Below are 19,352 nucleotides of genomic sequence, written 5' to 3' on the forward strand. Positions count from 1 at the left end.
TTACTCTCAAGAGTTCCCGGAAGTAAGGTTCTGGATTCAAGCAGCGCTGTCGAGTTGCAGGAAAATGGACAGTTTGTGATGTACTTGTACTTTGAAAGGGTCCGACGTTTAAATAATCAAATTGTACACTGTCTGCTTTATTTTTGCATTCAAAAGTAGCACAAGCCTGATCATGGCATTGGCTACTAGTCACGCATTTTGGACCTCCGCTGACGCCGCTCTCTTACTAGATTGCTCTGGTCATGTCTATGGTCAGACCGTCAGACCCAACGTCGTACGTCAGCAAGCTTCCAGCGACGGTGGATGCATCCGTAGATGCGTCTGGCTACAAGATCTAGCTACTGCTAGAATCCAACACAACAATGGCGACTCCCACTCCTGACAGCAACTCCACAACCTCCAACAGCAACATGACAGGATTGCATCAGCAGACACAGAGCCTGACCACGGTCAGCAGTAGCATGCAAGGTAGGCGACGGCGGCTTTCGCTTCACATTCTCTACTCCAAACTCACACACTTGAAGGCTGTGGAAAGGTAGCTCTAACGCTAGCTCGTAGCTCCCCACTGAGATTCCAAAGTCAAGCAAGCCAGAATAGCGAAATACGTCTTCCGGTCAAAACTTTCGAAATAAAACCTTATTCTGATCGGGGGTAGTGACATCATGCAATGATAGTGACCAATATAATAATTTTAATTTACTGAGATTAAAAATGAACAAATAAAACATAAAAACGTAAAAAAAAATGTATCATAGTATCATCATCATTATCAACAAATTGTTTTAGGATAAAAAAAAATCCTGTTTTGATTTTGAAATTGATATTAAACTGCACCTAGATTATGTTGCACACATACCATATTGAACATTTAGAGTAATTAAGTAGCCTACAACACATACAGTCAATGGTACAACATGAAAAATAATTAATTCAATGGGAATTTGCATAACATGATTTCACGTTTACTTTTAGAAGGCTAAATCGCGTGACTTCCGGGCTTGTTCTCCCTTACTTTGGCTAACTTGACGTACCTCCCTGTAGCAGTACATGGCTAACGTAGGCAAGTTAGCAGTGAGTGATGCAGTAGCCTCTTTTTAGCAGATGAATCGCCAGACCTGTCGTACCACAGTGTGCTTTCCTGCTGCTTTAATGATTCCCATTAGAAACAAGAGCCAACCCCGCATAATTGTGACATAATAACGATGCTCTCAATTAATTTTCATCCATCGACACCACCAAGGCCTACACTGAAATTGTTTCCCTCTCTACTCGGCCAGGCTAACTTACTGTTTGCAGGGAAAAGAGACGTTATGATTCAATAATGACAGCAGCTAACCTCGCCGAGTCAGTATATAGCATAATGTTTACTACTGCTTTAAAGCCCTTTGCATCCAAAACGGCAAGGATATCCATTATCGGACAATTTATTTTACTAACTAGTAGTTCTGGGATATTTCAGCCTTGTTAATCTATGACCGAACAGCCCACTGATTAACAATGTCAAAGTAGTTGTAAAACCAATAAGCTACGTCCACGTTTTGTGATATGGATGGATGGTTGGAAATGCAGCCTATCCAGGAATTATCGGACCGAAGCACGGCTGGCGCTGCTAATGCAAATAGCTATAGGGTTATTATTGTTTTGGCTTCTTCGTCGGCTTTCAACCACTTCTGTTTCTTGATAAGATGGGGTCGGAGCTACAGCATTGTCCCATAATGCAAGCCTAAGTGTTATTTTGCCGGGGGGAAAGGAAAGAATCAGGCCAGACAGGGACGTGTCCGATAATGGATGTCTATGCGGTAGCTGTTCGACAACGGACGCCGACGCACTATGTTGATTGACACAGGCTTGTAGCAGCCAGCCTCATAAACAATGTGTGGAATGTCTTCAGTGATAGTCAACAGATCGGAATTGCATTTCCTAACTGTGGCAGATGTCTAGCATCACATTTTTTTTTATCTAAACCTTACAGAAACCAACACCTGCTGGAGATGTCAAAGTGAAACAGGTATTCAACACTTATTGCTCTAGGTTTTATGCTGTACTTTGTTTTCATCATACAATAGGTTGTTTGTTTAGCTACATCTCAGAAAAACAGCAACCAAGCAATCCTTGAAATGTTTCCCACCCACCTTCATATGTTGTTTGATTTGTCCTGAAATTAGATACACATCATGCATTTCTGTTCACGTATCTGCATGTTACTCTACCCTGGTTGATCCTCAAATGCAGGGGTTCCCAAAGTTTTTACATCAAGGACCCCCACATAGATCCACATCACCCCCATTTGATAAGTTTGTGTAACCCAATGTGATGATATGTTTCTTAGATATGACTTTGTGTGTAGGTTGGTGGGTAACAGTAGAGACCAATGAAACAGAGAGAGGTGGGTAACAGTAGAGACTAGTGAAACCTCTGAACAGACTCAAGAATCAAAACAGACATTCTTTGTTACACATTCTCTCATTGGGCTAGCATTTATGGAATAAAATAAAAATTTAATTAAAGCATTCCTCATTTTGTCTGGGGACCCCTTGGATCCCCCTCAAGAGCCGCCCTACTGGTCCCAGGACCCACCTTTGGGAACCACTGCCTGATGCAAATTTCAATATTGCCCCAAAGGCCTTCTGAAGGGTCTAATTTCCTATTACAACACACCATTGACTTGTGCATACTAGACCTACTTTTGGTATGTATTTGGAAAGTATGACCCCAAACCCAATGTTTTATTCACCAATCAAAGCAGTCACAGTAACCAGCTATGCATAACTCCCCTTTCAGCAGCGGTGCTAGCTGAGACGGCATTTGTCAAAAATGACCCAAACACCCACCAATACTCAAACAAGCCCAAAGGACATGTAGTAAAATGTTTTTTCTTTACTTCAGGGTTTCAGATAAGCCTGTCTGGAGTGCCCCAAAGTAAGCAATAGAACTCGCACACATAGCACACCGACCTCTACTCTTTGTGGGTACATTTCAGTAGTCTAACGTCGCTTCCTTTCCTTAGTATCCCTTATCCAGCCACACTGACATCAAATGATTGCGTAAGGGAGAGGCAAATGGCTGCCTGCCTGGTGATTGTTCTCCGTTGTTATGGACGTCCAGATTCTTGATGTGTTTATCTTTATCATGTTCATTTGAATGGGATAAAATGGCGGAAAGGAAGCCACTGTATACTACTGAAGCAGCCTGTGTGGTGCTCTGGTAGTTAGGAGTCTGTCCACTGCTATTAACTAGTATCAACTCAGGTATGTCCATTCACTGCTATTAACTAGTATCAACTCAGGTATGTCCATTCACTGCTATTAACTAGTATCAACTCAGATATGTCCACTGTTCACTGCTATTAACTAGTATCAACTCAGATATGTCCACTGTTCACTGCTATTAACTAGTATCAACTCAGGTATGTCCACTGTTCACTGCTATTAACTAGTTTCAACTCAGATATGTCCACTGTTCACTGCTATTAACTAGTATCAACTCAGATATGTCCACTGTTCACTGCTATTAACTAGTATCAACTCAGGTATGTCCTCTGTTCACTGCTATTAACTAGTATCAACTCAGGTATGTCCACTGTTCACTGCTATTAACTAGTATCAACTCAGGTATGTCCACTGTTCACTGCTATTAACTAGTATCAACTCAGGTATGTCCACTGTTCACTGCTATTAACTAGTATCAACTCAGATATGTCCACTGTTCACTGCTATTAACTAGTATCAACTCAGGTATGTCCTCTGTTCACTGCTATTAACTAGTATCAACTCAGGTATGTCCACTGTTCACTGCTATTAACTAGTATCAACTCAGGTATGTCCACTGTTCACTGCTATTAACTAGTATCAACTCAGGTATGTCCACTGTTCACTGCTATTAACTAGTATCAACTCAGGTATGTCCATTCACTGCTATTCAACTTCAACTTCAACTTCAACTTTATTGATATCCCGAAGGAAATTTGGTTTGCAGCAGGCATGTGGACATATAGTACAAAAACGTCAACATCATCAGACATCAGGTGACACAGAGACACACACTCCAGGAGTGATCGAGTTCAAGTAAAAAATGAGGGCATTGCCTCCATAAAGCAGCAACAATAAATAGTAAATAGTGCAACATAAATTTTACATCAATCAACGTGATAAGAATACTTTGCACTGCAGAATAAATATGTAAAAGAAATAGTAAAAATAGTAGAGATAAAAAACATAAGAGTGCATAGACCCAGGAGGGAATAGGGAATCCATAATCCTAGCCTAGCAGATTGAGCCTGTCGATAGCAACAGGGATGAAGGAGGCTCTGGCGCGCCGCGTCCTTGTTTTTGGCATTCTAAAACGGCGGCCAGAGGGGAGGAGGTCAAACTCCTGGTAAAGTGGATGGTCAGGACAGTCTAGAATAAGTTTGGCCTTATTCCTTACCCTCTGTAAGTAGATGTCCTGAAGCTGGGCTTGCTGCACGCCAATCACCTTACTGGCTGCTTTGACAAGCCTTGCCAGCCTATTTCTGCTGGACAGTGTGAGGCAGCCAAACCAGGCCACACAACAGTAGGTGAGAACAGATTCAACGAAGCATTGATAAAACATAATCATTAGAACCTTACAGACTTTAAATGTGTTCAGTTTTCTTAAAAAGAACAGGCGCTGCTGGACCTTTTTGCAGACAGCATCAGTGTTTGTTTCAAAGTTCAGTTTGTTGTCTATAATAGTACCTAAGTATTTGTACTCTGGGACGATCTCAACTTCCATATCCTGAATGGTGGTATAAGAATTAACAGGTTGAGATTTACGGAAGTCAATGATCATATCTTTGGTCTTCGAAACATTAATTTGCAAGAAGGTGTCATTACACCAAGATATGAAATCGTCCACTATAGGACCATGCTCAGTCTCATTGTCATTTAAAAGACTTACAATGACTGAGTCATCGGCAAACTTCAGGATATGCCTCTTCTCATACATACTCCTACAGAAGTTAGTGTACAAGATAAAGAACAGTGAGGAGAGGACACAGCCTTGGGGGGAACCAGTGGAGGAGAATAGCTTTGAGGATAACACGCCATTAACCCTCACACACTGTGACCTGTCCGTCAGGAAGTCCACAATCCAGCCAATAAGATTTGGGTTCAGATTAAAATGAGAAATAAGTTTCTCTGCAAGGAGATAAGGCTGGATGGTGTTGAATGCAGACGAGAAATCAATAAATAAGAGCCTGGCATGTGTTTTTGGGGCCTCCAGATGTTGAACTAGAAGATTTAATAAAGTTAGGGTAGCATCCTCCACAACCCTACCTGCTTGGTAGGCAAACTGGAGAGGATCTAATTGACCTTCGACCTGCTTCAGTATCTCCTGCTTTACCAGCTTCTCAAAGACTTTCATCACCAGAGAGGTGAGAGCTATAGGTCTAAAGTCATTTAGGACTTTAGGGTTTTTGTTTTTTGCTACAGGGACGACGGTGGCATGTTTCCAAACCTTGGTGGCATGTTTCCAAACCTATTAACTAGTATCAACTCAGCTATGTCCATTCACTGCTATTAACTAGTATCAACTCAGGTATGGCCATTCACTGCTATTAACTCATTGAGTGCCAGCCACTTTTGGAGAACGGACGCTCCCAGTGCCAGAGTTTCAGAGCGTTTTCAGTGATTTCTCGAGGCCCACAGAATATTGTGTGATATTACTATGTAAACACCGAACACGCACAAAGAACGAGGAGACTCTCTTCTATCATCTGCAAAAAAAAGTTTATTGATCCCATTTTCCGTTCTTTAGTTATGAGCCGGAGAAGATAGCTTGATTTAGCCAAAAACAGCAATTTTTTTCTTGAAGCTGAGATAATGAGCCTTTTGTGAAATTAAACATTTCAAGCACATCATTGACTCTGAAGCTAATATTTTCTGATATAATGACACCTAAAAAAATAAAAGAGTGAAAACAAAGGAATTTTGTTTGGCCAAATAATATGTTTTAGCTGCAACCAGCAGCGCTGGCCCCTGCGTGCGCAGACCCTACACCTTCTTGCTCGTCTTGATTTACTGCTGGTGGGCATCAGATAGCCTATTCTAGCTTGTTTGCTCTCTATGCATCGAGCCTGCTGCTGCCTGGGTGTGTGTGTACTGTCAATGGTTGTATGCTGTAGTGCCCTGCGTGCCCCACCCCCCTCCTCCTCCTCCTCCGTGGTGGGAGGAGTCGAGTGTCTCTGCTGCGGTTTGCTCTGAGTTTGATCTGCACTGAAAAGTCCGCTGCCTGCATCCCCCCGCTTTTTTACAGCGTGTCCTCGGCTCCCAGCTGAGAATAATGTAACTTTTCAGAAAGACGCTGGTGTCGCCGTGTCGGCAACTAAATCATATGGATGGACTATCGCAGCGGACACGGATGGGGCTCAATTGTGGCAGCAGATGACTGCTGTTCACAGGCACAGCTAACGTTATGCTTCAAGCATATCGATGCGATATCCGTTTCCTCATGACTTCTTCTCTCTTTTCTCCTGGCCTTTGTCTAATCGGGAGGGCACTGTCGCCACCTAAGGGTTCTGTAAAATAGGTTAGACACATTCAATAGCTCCCATATTGTAAGAGGCGATGTAAGAGGCTTAGATCGACATCCCCCCGTCAAAATATGAATTTGGAGTTATTGACGCCATTTGGCGTCGCTGGCAGCCTACGGTAAATTTCTCCTGACGCCATTTGGCGTCGCTGGCACTCAATGTGTTAACTAGTATCAACTCAGATATGTCCACTGTTCACTGCTATTAACTAGTATCAACTCAGGTATGTCCATTCACTGCTATTAACTAGTATCAACTCAGATATGTCCACTGTTCACTGCTATTAACTAGTATCAACTCAGGTATGTCCTCTGTTCACTGCTATTAACTAGTATCAACTCAACTATGTCCATTCACTGCTATTAACTAGTATCAACTCAGGTATGTCCATTCACTGCTATTAACTAGTATCAACTCAGATATGTCCTCTGTTCACTGCTATTAACTAGTATCAACTCAGGTATGTCCTCTGTTCACTGCTATTAACTAGTATCAACTCAGGTATGTCCTCTGTTCACTGCTATTAACTAGTATCAACTCAGGTATGTCCTCTGTTCACTGCTATTAACTAGTATCAACTCAGATATGTCCACTGTTCACTGCTATTAACTAGTATCAACTCAGGTATGTCCTCTGTTCACTGCTATTAACTAGTATCAACTCAGGTATGTCCTCTGTTCACTGCTATTAACTAGTATCAACTCAGGTATGTCCACTGTTCACTGCTATTAACTAGTTTCAACTCAGATATGTCCACTGTTCACTGCTATTAACTAGTATCAACTCAGATATGTCCACTGTTCACTGCTATTAACTAGTATCAACTCAGGTATGTCCTCTGTTCACTGCTATTAACTAGTATCAACTCAGGTATGTCCTCTGTTCACTGCTATTAACTAGTATCAACTCAGGTATGTCCACTGTTCACTGCTATTAACTAGTTTCAACTCAGAAATGTCCACTGTTCACTGCTATTAACTAGTATCAACTCAGATATGTCCACTGTTCACTGCTATTAACTAGTATCAACTAAGGTATGGGCGAGGAGGCTTCATCTGCACCAGGACTTAAAGGTTAAGGGATTGGTTTGCACTCATGATTTGGTCTACTAAGGCATGGCAAAGACGACTCAACACTTCCACTTAACACTTTTCGCAATAGCTAAGCCTAATAATTGATTATGATTTGGACAGGTGAGTGGTGACACCTTGGAGAAATTCACTGGCAATTAACTTATGCTACCACATGATTTTATTATAGTTCCATTTGTATCAGGTATCAGATGTGAATGAAGTGTTAGCTAAGTGTTGGGTCCCTTTGATATCCAGAGGGAATTGTTCCAGTTTGAGCTGCATATTTGCGAACCTTTTCAATGGAATTGTCTCGTACAGGGATTCCCAATATCAGCCTCCTGTCCTGTCCATGCATTCTGTGTAGCTTTACAGCCAACAATCAGTTCAAATGTGACATGATGGTTTGAAAGAAACAGTAGAGCAAATTAATTGGTGCTGTATTTGTATACTTGTCTGAGCATTGGGAACCCCTGCACTTCTGGGCACTTTGCTTGTGTTCCAAATGCATTTTGCTTCCTTTGATCTTGAGAAATTGCTTGAGAAAACCCAAATGTCCCTTGGGTCAACCAAATGGCTTGGGTCAACCAAACGGCTGTTCATAGACTGGATGTCTCCTAGCATGAGTAGGTGGAATCGTGATCCCAGATGGCAAATCTCCAGACTGGTTTTCGTTGACCTATTATATCATTGTACAACAGCACAATAATACCATGGGCTGTGGCTATCAGGTCATATGGAAGTTTTATGGCATAAATAGCTTATTGCATATTCAGACTGTAGTGACTGTAAGATGTGTAGGGACTGTAGTGACTGAGGTAAGATGAGTAGGGACTGTAGTGACTGAGGTGACTGAGGTAAGATGAGTAGGGACTGTAGTGACTGAGGTAAGATGAGTAGGGACTGTAGTTACTGAGGTAAGATGAGTAGGGACTGTAGTTACTGAGGTAAGATGAGTAGGGACTGTAGTTAGTTACTGAGGTAAGATGAGTAGGGACTGTAGTTAGTTACTGAGGTAAGATGAGTAGGGACTGTAGTTAGTTACTGAGGTAAGATGAGTAGGGACTGTAGTTACTGAGGTAAGATGAGGTGTGTAGGGACTGTAGTTACTGAGGTAAGATGAGTAGAGACTAGTTGCTGAGGTAAGATGAGTAGGGAGTGTAGTTACTGAGGTAAGATGAGTAGAGACTAGTTGCTGAGGTAAGATGAGTAGAGACTGTAGTTACTGAGGTAAGATGAGTAGAGACTAGTTGCTGAGGTAAGATGAGTAGGGACTGTAGTTACTGAGGTAAGATGAGGTGTGTAGGGACTGTAGTTACTGAGGTAAGATGAGTAGGGACTGTAGTTACTGAGGTAAGATGAGGTGTGTAGGGACTGTAGTTACTGAGGTAAGATGAGTAGAGACTAGTTGCTGAGGAAAGATGAGTAGGGAGTGTAGTTACTGAGGTAAGATGAGTAGAGACTAGTTGCTGAGGTAAGATGAGTAGGGAGTGTAGTTACTGAGGTAAGATGAGTAGAGACTAGTTGCTGAGGTAAGATGAGTAGGGACTGTAGTTACTGAGGTAAGATGAGTAGAGACTAGTTGCTGAGGTAAGATGAGTAGGGACTGTAGTTACTGAGGTAAGATGAGGTGTGTAGGGACTGTAGTTACTGAGGTAAGATGAGTAGGGACTGTAGTTACTGAGGTAAGATGAGTAGAGACTAGTTGCTGAGGTAAGATGAGTAGAGACTGTAGTTACTGAGGTAAGATGAGGCATTTTATCACACTGCACTGTCCTGCACTACGTGGTCAAACCCACATTACGCTGTGTATGTTGTGGGAATTTGGATATGTTGATGTCTTTGTCCTGCCAGGTAAACGCAAAGCCCTGAAGCTGAATTTCGCGAACCCTCCTGTGAAACCGGCGTCTAGGCTTCCCATCAATCCACCGGCTCCCGCCTTCCAGAACCCACACATGTGAGTAGAGATGGTCTAGGAGGACATCTCTCACTACTACTTTGTATTAGCAGTTTTTCAGCCAAAGTATCCTGCAGGGGAGCTCAAACTTTTGTAATTCAAGGCCCACTTCTGATTAAGGACCACCTTCCCAAATAAATGATAGGCTATCATTCTGATATCTTGATGTGAGAGGTCCTCCGTGGCCCACTAGATGGCGCTCTGAGGCCCACCAGTGGGCCGCGGCCCAGTAGTTGAGAAACACTGTCTTAGAGTAATGCCATTATTGCTGCCTGCGAAGACTAAGCATTTGTAGTCAGCACATTGTTTAGCTCCTTGAAGGAACTGAATAGTAAAGAAAAGAGTGCAGCCGTTGTTTAATTGTTTCTAAATCAGAGAAGTTTGGAGATGACGTCTTAATGATTCACCATATCCACATGAATGTAGAATGTATGTCGTCTGTCGCTCTCCTTCCTCCCTCCCTCCTTACCTGTGCCCTCTGTCTCCTATCCCATCCCCCGATGCTATCCTGTCCCGTCGGATCCTGTCCTCCAGAGAGCGTTTGCGGACGCACAGCATTGAGTCGTCAGGGAAGCTGAAGTTCTCTTCGGAGCAGCATTGCGACTTTACTGCAGAGGACCTGCGAGACCTGGGGGAGATCGGGCGCGGCGCCTACGGCTCTGTCAACAAAATGGTCCACAAGCCCACGGGCCAGATCATGGCTGTCAAGGTGACCCGCTAGACAGAGTCTGACAGTTCATAGACACGCCTCGCTTGAGTTCCCTTCGTCCAAAACATGAGATTTCTTACAATACATAATCTAGTGCTTATTTCTTCCTCTAAGGCCATGTTCAAGATATGTTCAGTTGTGATTCTGTCATCCAAAATACACAATCTCTGGGCTTTAAAGGAACATGCCAACATTTTGGGAGATTCGGTTATTTGCCATATTACCGATAGTAAAACGAGAAGATAGAGGCCCTCCTCTTTCCTGTGCGTGCGTTAGAAAGTAGCCCAGCGCCCCTCCTGCTAACTACAATAGTAGTTAGCAGGAGGGGCAACAGCGCCAAAACACTTATATGTACATGTTGTGACCCGTGTACTCATCACGCGAGGAAATAATAATCCAAAATTATGAGAAACGGTCATTTTCAAAGCAAATACTTAGACGGAACTAACGTGGCAGAATTAATGTTACTTCCGCATCAACCCACTTTGACTTAGACTCTACACCAACTTTGGATCATTCATGACTAACCTTATGTTTGTAGGGATGGGACGATATACTGTGTCAAAATTTGATATCGGACAGTCGGCTTATTTGGTGTCCGGATGGTGTGAATACCCCTAAAATGTCAATGTGTTTTTTTGTGATGCGTGTCTTTAGAGGATCCGCTCCACTGTGGATGAGAAGGAGCAGAAGCAGCTGTTGATGGATCTAGATGTGGTAGTGAGGAGTAGCGACTGTCTCTACATCGTTCAGTTCTACGGCGCCCTCTTCAGAGAGGTCTGGCACACACATTGGAGTCTAATATTCCATTAACAATCAGAATAACAGGTTTCCTATGCAGGTCTGGAAGAGTATTAAAAATGTATTTGATCGTTTGATTTCCAGGTCTTTGAATAGTTTGGGAATTTGAAAAAAAAGAGTCTTCAAGTATTGGGAATGTTGTGGTTCAGGTCCGATCCACACACAATTATAGCTTTGATGATGATGTTGACCCACTTTGAGTCCACAGTTTTTGTTGATGTGAAGAATAATGTTCAGATAGTGGGATGCTCTTATTACCCAGTCGCTGTCAGCATGCATTATATCAAATACCCTGCACCAAAATTTTAAATCCAGTCAAGAACATAGGGTCTGGGAAAAATATGGAATTTTAAAATGGAAACCATGGGGTGGTGGTGCAGTGGTAAGCGCTGTCGCCTCACAGCTCGAAGGTCCTGGGTTCGATTCCCACCTGGGACGCTGTGAGTGCTGAAGGAATGCGTGCCCGTCCGAGTGCCCACCGCCCAGGTGGGGTCGTCAAAAGGGCCTTTCTGTGTGGAGTTTGCATGTTCTCCCCGTGCCTCCCGGGGGTTTCCTTCATATAGGAACCCCCTAAACCAAAACATGCAATATTCTGGTTGCTAATGTGGTTCCTCCTCTGGTCATTAAGGGCGCCTGTTCAGAGGGAGGGGAACTGGTTGGAATAGCGTGAACCTCCAACGTGCTATGTCCTACCGGTGAAGCTTCCTCTGTCAGGTGAAAAGAAGCGGCTGGCTAACTGCCCATGTCTCGTAGGAAGCATGGAGCCAGTTTCGGCTCTCCCCAGATCGGCAGAGGGTGGAGTAGCAACCAGGATAAATAAATTAAATTACCCTGCCAATCATCTGACATATTCTCATATTTGTCACTGTGAAGAACAATCTTCATCTGTGATATGACCTAGTTAGCAGGGGCAAGGTGTATCTGCGCAAATCATATTGAACATCAGACAAAATCTTCAAAACAAATCAAGGTCTGGAAAAAGTATGGACATTTTTTAATTGAAAATGTGTAGGAGCCCTGGAATAATGTCTATTGTAATCACTTTTCCAAGGAAATATTCGCGCAAACCAATTCTCTCTGATGCAGGTGTGTTGGAAAGTATCACTTGAGTCTTGAGGAAGGAAGATCCCGCACACTGCTCTTGCTCAGCATCACAATTTATTGATCATCACAACGTTTCGGTCGCCCTGGACATGGATATTATATTACTATAGATGGGTCACCGCAGGCTCCGCCAATTCGAACAAATGGTAGCAGCAAGTCTCCTAAATGGGCGTGGTCAACCATTGGCTCAGACCTGCCGAAAGTCTCCTAAGTGGGCGTGTCCTTGGAAAACCATGGGCAAAACCCACGTGACAAAATGACAGGAAATAAGTTGAAGTTGGGCTGTCTTGCTTGAATCCCATCGTCTTTGCCCTGGACCTTCGTCAAGTGTTTGACAGCATTTTTGCCACAATGATCTTCACACTGTCTCCACTTGCAATTAAAAGTTTAAAGACCCCCTAAAGTCATGTTTCAAGTTGTGTATAAAATACTCTATTTTGATTAATAATTTGTGTCTGATGGTTTTTCCCACAATTTTTTTAAAATTATCTTGTTAAAATCCTTAAAATGACTTCCCTTCCTTCTCCCTCATTTAAAACTCCAAAGCAACCAATCAGGGTTATCAGAACATAACTAGCCAATCACAGCATACAACACAGGCTTTCAACACATTCTCACTCATGACAAAGTGACAACAAGGGTTTCTGACCGATCTGCAGTATATGACGAGTTGGGAGTAAGAATGTATTGGAGATTTATCTGCTGAACACTGGACAGGGATTGGCTCCAAGATTCGTGATGTCACAAATTTTGCTTGTTGAAAACGGCCTTTTCAGTGAGCTCTGAGAAACTTTACACCTTCAGCAGACGATTGTGGAAACAGCCTTCTAGTGTCAAACTTTGTACAGACATCATTCTGCACAGTGAAGCTCAGACATCCAACTGAAGGAACAAGAAGAAAAACTAATTTTTGACTTTAGGGGGTCTTTAATATACAAAAGAATAACATTTCGGTTCGACCTTCATCAGATTGACCATCAGATTCTCCAAAATAATCTGATAATCTGATGAAGGTCGTTGGACCGAAACGTTATTCTTGTGCTGACTAGTGCTCAGTGATGACATCACTGATGATGTCACAACTACGCATCACTGATGACATCACAATTGTTCTTATGACATCACTGATGACAACACTTCTGGGACAAAAATCGCAGAACCCACTTTCTCCCTCTTATTTATGATGATGATGATGATAAAAGCTGCAAGGCCGATGTCTTAATTTATTTGTTGTGTTTCTGTAAATATTGTAAATAGACTGCGTGTGTTAATTAGGCATCATTATGTGTAAATATCTCATGGTGTTACACTTGTTCAAGTCTGCTTGGTCTTTTTAAGGTGATAAATGGTCACTGCCAGTGCCAGTTATTGAGAGACACTCCCACAGTGGTGGAGGGGATGATGCATTGTCCTTTTAAGATCATTGTGGCAAAAATGCTGTAACACACTTGACGAAGGTCCAGGGGGACCAAAATGTGTGATGATCAATAAATTGTGATACTTTTGTAATCACTTAAAATGCAATAAACGGGACTAACATTGAACTCTTTCTTTCAGGGTGACTGTTGGATATGTATGGAACTTATGTCTACCTCATTCGACAAATTCTACAAATATGTATATTGTGGATTAGATGATGTCATTCCAGAGGAAATATTAGGCAAAATCACATTAGCAGTGAGTAGATGCTTGACCTTCTCCTTCTCCACGATGCTTTCATAATACACATATCATCCAAGCAGAAATGGAGGTGATCAGTTGTGTTTTGTCTCCAACAGACCGTTAAAGCACTGAACCACTTAAAGGAATACTTGAAAATAATTCACAGAGGTAAAGATTCGTTTTGTTATTGTGTTGAAGTGTGTAAAGTACTTTACTAATCTAAATATGCAGAATATTGACTATCAGCAGCTTCAATCCTACAGTATTTTTGCTGTTCTAGGCCTTCAAAAACCCTACTTGGAACAATGCTTCACCTTATATATGAAATTGTTCTTTCGTCTGATTTTAGACATCAAACCTTCCAACATTCTAATGGACCGAGGGGGTAACATCAAGCTGTGTGACTTTGGCATCAGTGGCCAGCTGGTGGACTCCATAGCCAAGACCAGAGATGCAGGCTGCAGGCCGTACATGGCGGTAAGTAACCAGCAGGCAGAGATGCAGGCTAAATAGGCTAGGAAGTCAGGAATATATATATATATATATATATATATCCTGGAAGCCAAATTGTTTACCCATTTGCAGCTTTTCTGATATGAAAAACAAGCATTAATAACCCAGGAAGAAAGGAAATTGTTAGGTGTTGGAGGTACACCAAGTTAGTTATGGAAAGTCACAGAAAAGACATTGGGTATTTCATCAGGTAATATCAAGAACCAAGATTGGCTTCTATTAGAGAATATTCATGGTCTACAACAGTAATGTCCTCAAAAGTTGTCTCCACTTGGGGCATGTGATCAGAGCAGATTCAAGGGTGTTGTTCTGTAGGCAACTCTGGCAAGAGAAAAGAGGATCTGCCCTCTGGTGGGCGCTAAAGTACCTCAGTCTCACAGGGCCTGTTCTTCTGCTTTCAGCCGGAGAGGATAGACCCCAGTGCTTCCAGACAAGGCTATGATGTCCGATCCGACGTATGGAGCTTGGGAATCACCCTGGTAAGACCAATCATGTTGCCAACTTCAACGTGAAACCTTGAGTTTCTTATGTCTGAGAAATCTTGAGTGGATTTACAAATAGGAAATGAGTTTAGCTGTTGACTTGCGCTTGGTTTCAGTATGAGCTGGCCACAGGAAGGTTTCCCTACCCGAAGTGGAATAGTGTTTTTGATCAGCTGACACAAGTGGTGAAAGGAGAGCCTCCGCAGCTCAGCAACTCAGAGGAGAGGCAGTTCTCCCCCAAATTCATCAACTTTGTTAACCTCTGGTAAGCATCACTCGCTGTTGTACAGTCATATACACAATCAGTATAGGCACATGAGTTTATTATGGAACGCAAGGGCGTCAATTTGGTATGGCAAGGGATGGCAACTGCCATCCCTTGGCTTCGAGCCAAATTTGAGAGAGGGAGTGAAGGAGAGAGAGGAGAGAGCGAGGGGGAGAAAGGAGACAAAACGGAGAGGGAGAGATGCGTGCACGGAAAAAACTTGCATCTGCTCGTTAATGAGCCCCATCCACGTGCTGTCCCCTCCGTCTCTCTTTCTCCTCCCCTCTCTCTCCCCTCCCGCTCTCTTTCTCCTCCCCTCTCCCCTCCCTCTCTTTCTCCTCCCCTCTCTCTCCCCTCTTGCTCTCTTTCTCCTCCCCTCTCTCTCCCCTCCCTCTCTTTCTCCTCCCCTCTCTCTCCCCTCCCGCTCTCTTTCTCCTCCCCTCTCTCCCCTCCCTCTCTCTTTCTCCTCCCCTCTCTCTCCTCCCTCTCTCTTTCTCCTCCCCTCTCTCTCCCCTCCCGCTCTCTTTCTCCTCCCCTCCCTCTCTTTCTCCTCCCCTCTCTCTCTCTTTCTCCTCCCCTCTCTCTTTCTCCTCCCCTCTCTCTCCTCCCTCTCTCTTTCTCCTCCCCTCTCTCTCCCCTCCCGCTCTCTTTCTCCTCCCGCTCTCTTTCTCCTCCCCTCTCTCGCAGATGTTTTCCCTCTCACTCTCGCAGATGCCGAAGTGTGCACTAAGTAAGCTGTGACACTTGTTGTGATTAAGTCTGCTTGAGCAGATCTCCTTACTTACATATTCTACCAACTCTGTTGTTTGTTAAGCATACAGTAGCTACCTTGCAAATGGTCTTTCTTGACTCGCGGTTATAGTTTGTAGACAGTTACCTTATCCAGGGGCAGCTGGTGCATTTTTGTCCAGGGGGCTGTATATTACCAAAACTTGGGCTGGGTGATCTGGTTGAAATCAATATCATGATCATAATCATAAGGATTTTTCTTGATATCATTACTGTTGTTCATGCTGGGTTTATGGAAATAAACAAACACTCCAACAACAATAAAGTATTCTCTAGCAGGGATAATTACCATAGTGTAACAGCTGTTTACAGAGGTTACACTTCCTCACACCATAGGCTATATAGCCTATTATTGTTTTGACTGCTGTAGTGTGTTGGTCATGTTTAGCACAAAGTAGGCTACGTTAATGTAACGGCTTTTGTAGGCTAAACATTAATATTTTTAGAGGTTAGAGGCTTCCTTGTACAATTTACAGCATTTGTTTTTATGCACAGCCTGTGAGGTCCTGTAGTGCTTATCACTAAAAAATAAAATAAAAAATTTAACACTATGTAGGCTATCTTGTTCACTGGAATTAAAAAATATCTTTACTATACATGTCGTATAACTGAATTGCATATAGGAACAACTCACCAAAATTGACTATTTTACAATCTTTCCACGAAGGGGGTGAAACCACCTTTTCATCTCCCCAACACGTACCTTGCCATACCTTGGCTTTTGCTGAAATGAGCCTCTGATGTAATGTTTCCAAGGAACATGCAATAACTAACTAAAAGTGGACAGTGCCATTGAATGATTGATTTTGCTGCCCTCTGCTGGTGGATTGTCTTTTGTTGTTGTGTAGCTAATCTTTTCTTTTTCTATCCAGCCTTACAAAGGATGAATCAAAAAGGCCAAAGTACAAGGAGCTCCTGGTAAGTTCTTCTACTAGTTATATTAAAAGCTGTGCGCTCAGTTTGGATTGGCTAGACTACTTTGGAAATATCAGATAAACACAACGTTAACCACATAAAAATATTGTGATAATCCAAAATCATTATTCCGACATACAGTAGCTGGGCTATTCTTGCTCTTTAGGGTAGTTTCCCACTGCTAAAAAATGGTTACCATTGGAATGATGTCCATTGTTAGATTCAAACTCAGATGTTGCTCTAATAAGGTTATTGTAATAAAGGAATTGTGTTTAAAATGTTGTAACACATAATATATTTACCACCCATGTCTCCTTCAGAAACACCCATTCATCCTGATGTATGAAGAGCGCTTCGTGGACGTTGCCAGCTACGTGTGTCGCATCCTGGATCAGATCCCTGCCTCGCCCATCTCCCCTATGTACGTGGACTGACGGAGTTACGTGGCGTGGGTGGGGTTCACTCAGCACGGCAACACGCACTGGGTGGGAACCACATCCATGGTGGGAACACTAAGCTTTGTGACACGACGCATGACATCTTAGCCCTCAGACGCAGACTTACGTAGGTTCCCCTGTTTCATCACACGTTCCAAAGAACAAAGGAATTAAGTCCAAATTGCCCGGTGCAATGAGATTATTATTATTATTATTATTAATAAAACACACCGTTACGCTTCCCATCACTTCATTCAACATCAGTGAAATGTAAAGCATCACCCATCTTTAGACTGCAAAAACTTGAAGACGTAACCTTGTCTTTCAAAAATGCAACGCCCATCTTTTTTTATGTGAGGAAAACTGAATGTACTATACATATATGGTATATATACTTGAACTCGATGTACACAAATACAGAATCTACCAAATAAAAGTTTTGAAAAAGTGAACAAAAATAGCCACATATTGGATTGTACATTGTATGTATGCATTAGTGTGTTCACCTGTGAATTGTTGACGATAATGTACAAGATGTATGCCGATAGATGTATTTATTTTTTAATATTCAATCTATGAGAGTTTGTGTCTTGATCGTTGAATCGGGACAAGACACGTTTCCGATGCTACATTTGCCTGACGTAAAGTGGCTCTAGGACACTCGGTCTGCTGATGTAAATGTGTATATAGAGTACATCTTCAATCTACTGTTGCTGGCAGGTTCTGCGCCAGAGTTAAGGCTCATTCCCAAATGGACAGATGCTCTTGTGTGGTGACATGTTGTAAAACAATGCTCTAATAACTATCCCCTAGCATTTACAGATAGTGTCAGGAGATTACAGGTTGAGAATGGGCCTTAATGCGCCTCTGCGACCTGTCATTGCACTGTACACTCGAACTGCTCATCCAACGCGCTGCCCTACAGAGGCAAACAGCAGTAAGTACGTTGAGTGTGTTTCAAACGACTTGATGAGGGTTTTGATTTCCCCATCAACAAACATACTCATAAATGCTGCTAAATGATATGCTATCCACTTCTGTACCAACCAATATGATTGTCGGGCCAGGAAGAAAAAACTAATTTGACTCCGCAGTTACTGCTTTTTGGCTCTGAGGGCCGACACAGATTCAGCATTTAACTCAGTGACTTGGCATGTTTCTCTTGCTTGCACTGATGTTGGAATGTTTCCCATGCCAAACCATGTGTTACACTCTGCGACCATGTTTCTCCATGTGTTACACTCTGTGACCATGTGTCTCCATGTGTTACACTCTGTGACCATGTGTTACACTCTGTGACCATGTGTTACACTCTGTGACCATGTGTCTCCATGTGTTACACTCTGTGACCATGTGTCTCCATGTGTTACATTCTGTGACCATGTGTCTCCATGTGTTACACTCTGTGACCATGTGTCTCCATGTGTTACACTCTGTGACCATGTGTTACACTCTGTGACCATGTGTCTCCATGTGTTACACTCTGCGACCATGTTTCTCCATGTGTTACACTCTGTGACCATGTGTCTCCATGTGTTACACTCTGTGACCATGTGTTACACTCTGTGACCATGTGTCTCCATGTGTTACACTCTGTGACCATGTGTTACACTCTGTGACCATGTGTCTCCATGTGTTACACTCTGTGACCATGTGTCTCCATGTGTTACACTCTGTGACCATGTGTTACACTCTGTGACCATGTGTCTCCATGTGTTACACTCTGTGACCATGTGTTACACTCTGTGACCATGTGTCTCCATGTGTTACACTCTGTGACCATGTGTCTCCATGTGTTACACTCTGTGACCATGTGTTACACTCTGTGACCATGTGTTACACTCTGTGACCATGTGTCTCCATGTGTTACACTCTGTGACCATGTGTTACACTCTGTGACCATGTGTCTCCATGTGTTACACTCTGTGACCATGTGTTACACTCTGTGACCATGTGTTACACTCTGTGACCATGTGTTACACTCTGTGACCATGTGTCTCCATGTGTTACACTCTGTGACCATGTGTTACACTCTGTGACCATGTGTTACACTCTGTGACCATGTGTTACACTCTGTGACCATGTGTCTCCATGTGTT

General features: G+C 42.9%; 1 protein-coding gene across 1 annotated transcript; it reads left to right on the forward strand.

Annotated features, from left to right (window-relative positions):
• The first annotated feature begins 361 nt into the window (after window positions 1-361).
• Window positions 362-17,668, forward strand: LOC310774584 (dual specificity mitogen-activated protein kinase kinase 4-like). Its single transcript, XM_083634673.1, has 12 exons — window positions 362-468; window positions 1,973-2,008; window positions 9,475-9,577; window positions 10,112-10,286; window positions 10,944-11,063; window positions 13,749-13,868; window positions 13,970-14,021; window positions 14,203-14,330; window positions 14,768-14,845; window positions 14,965-15,113; window positions 16,775-16,820; window positions 17,138-17,668. The coding sequence occupies exons 1-12, from the start codon at window positions 363-365 to the stop codon at window positions 17,249-17,251; spliced, it is 1,227 nt and encodes a 408-aa protein (XP_083490799.1). The 5' UTR covers window position 362; the 3' UTR covers window positions 17,252-17,668.
• The last annotated feature ends 1,684 nt before the right edge of the window (window positions 17,669-19,352 follow it).

This window comes from Poromitra crassiceps (assembly GCF_964638095.1).
Source record: "Poromitra crassiceps genome assembly, chromosome: 4".
Classification (NCBI taxonomy): domain Eukaryota; kingdom Metazoa; phylum Chordata; class Actinopteri; order Beryciformes; family Melamphaidae; genus Poromitra; species Poromitra crassiceps.

Bases quoted from the DNA above. Each gene is read 5' to 3' on its own strand.
- LOC310774584 (XM_083634673.1), top strand. From the start codon at position 363: ATGGCGACTCCCACTCCTGACAGCAACTCCACAACCTCCAACAGCAAC. The intron at 469-1,972 runs GTAGGCGACGGC...TAAACCTTACAG, and splicing joins GGTCAGCAGTAGCATGCAAG to AAACCAACACCTGCTGGAGA. The intron at 14,331-14,767 runs GTAAGTAACCAG...TTCTGCTTTCAG, and splicing joins GCTGCAGGCCGTACATGGCG to CCGGAGAGGATAGACCCCAG.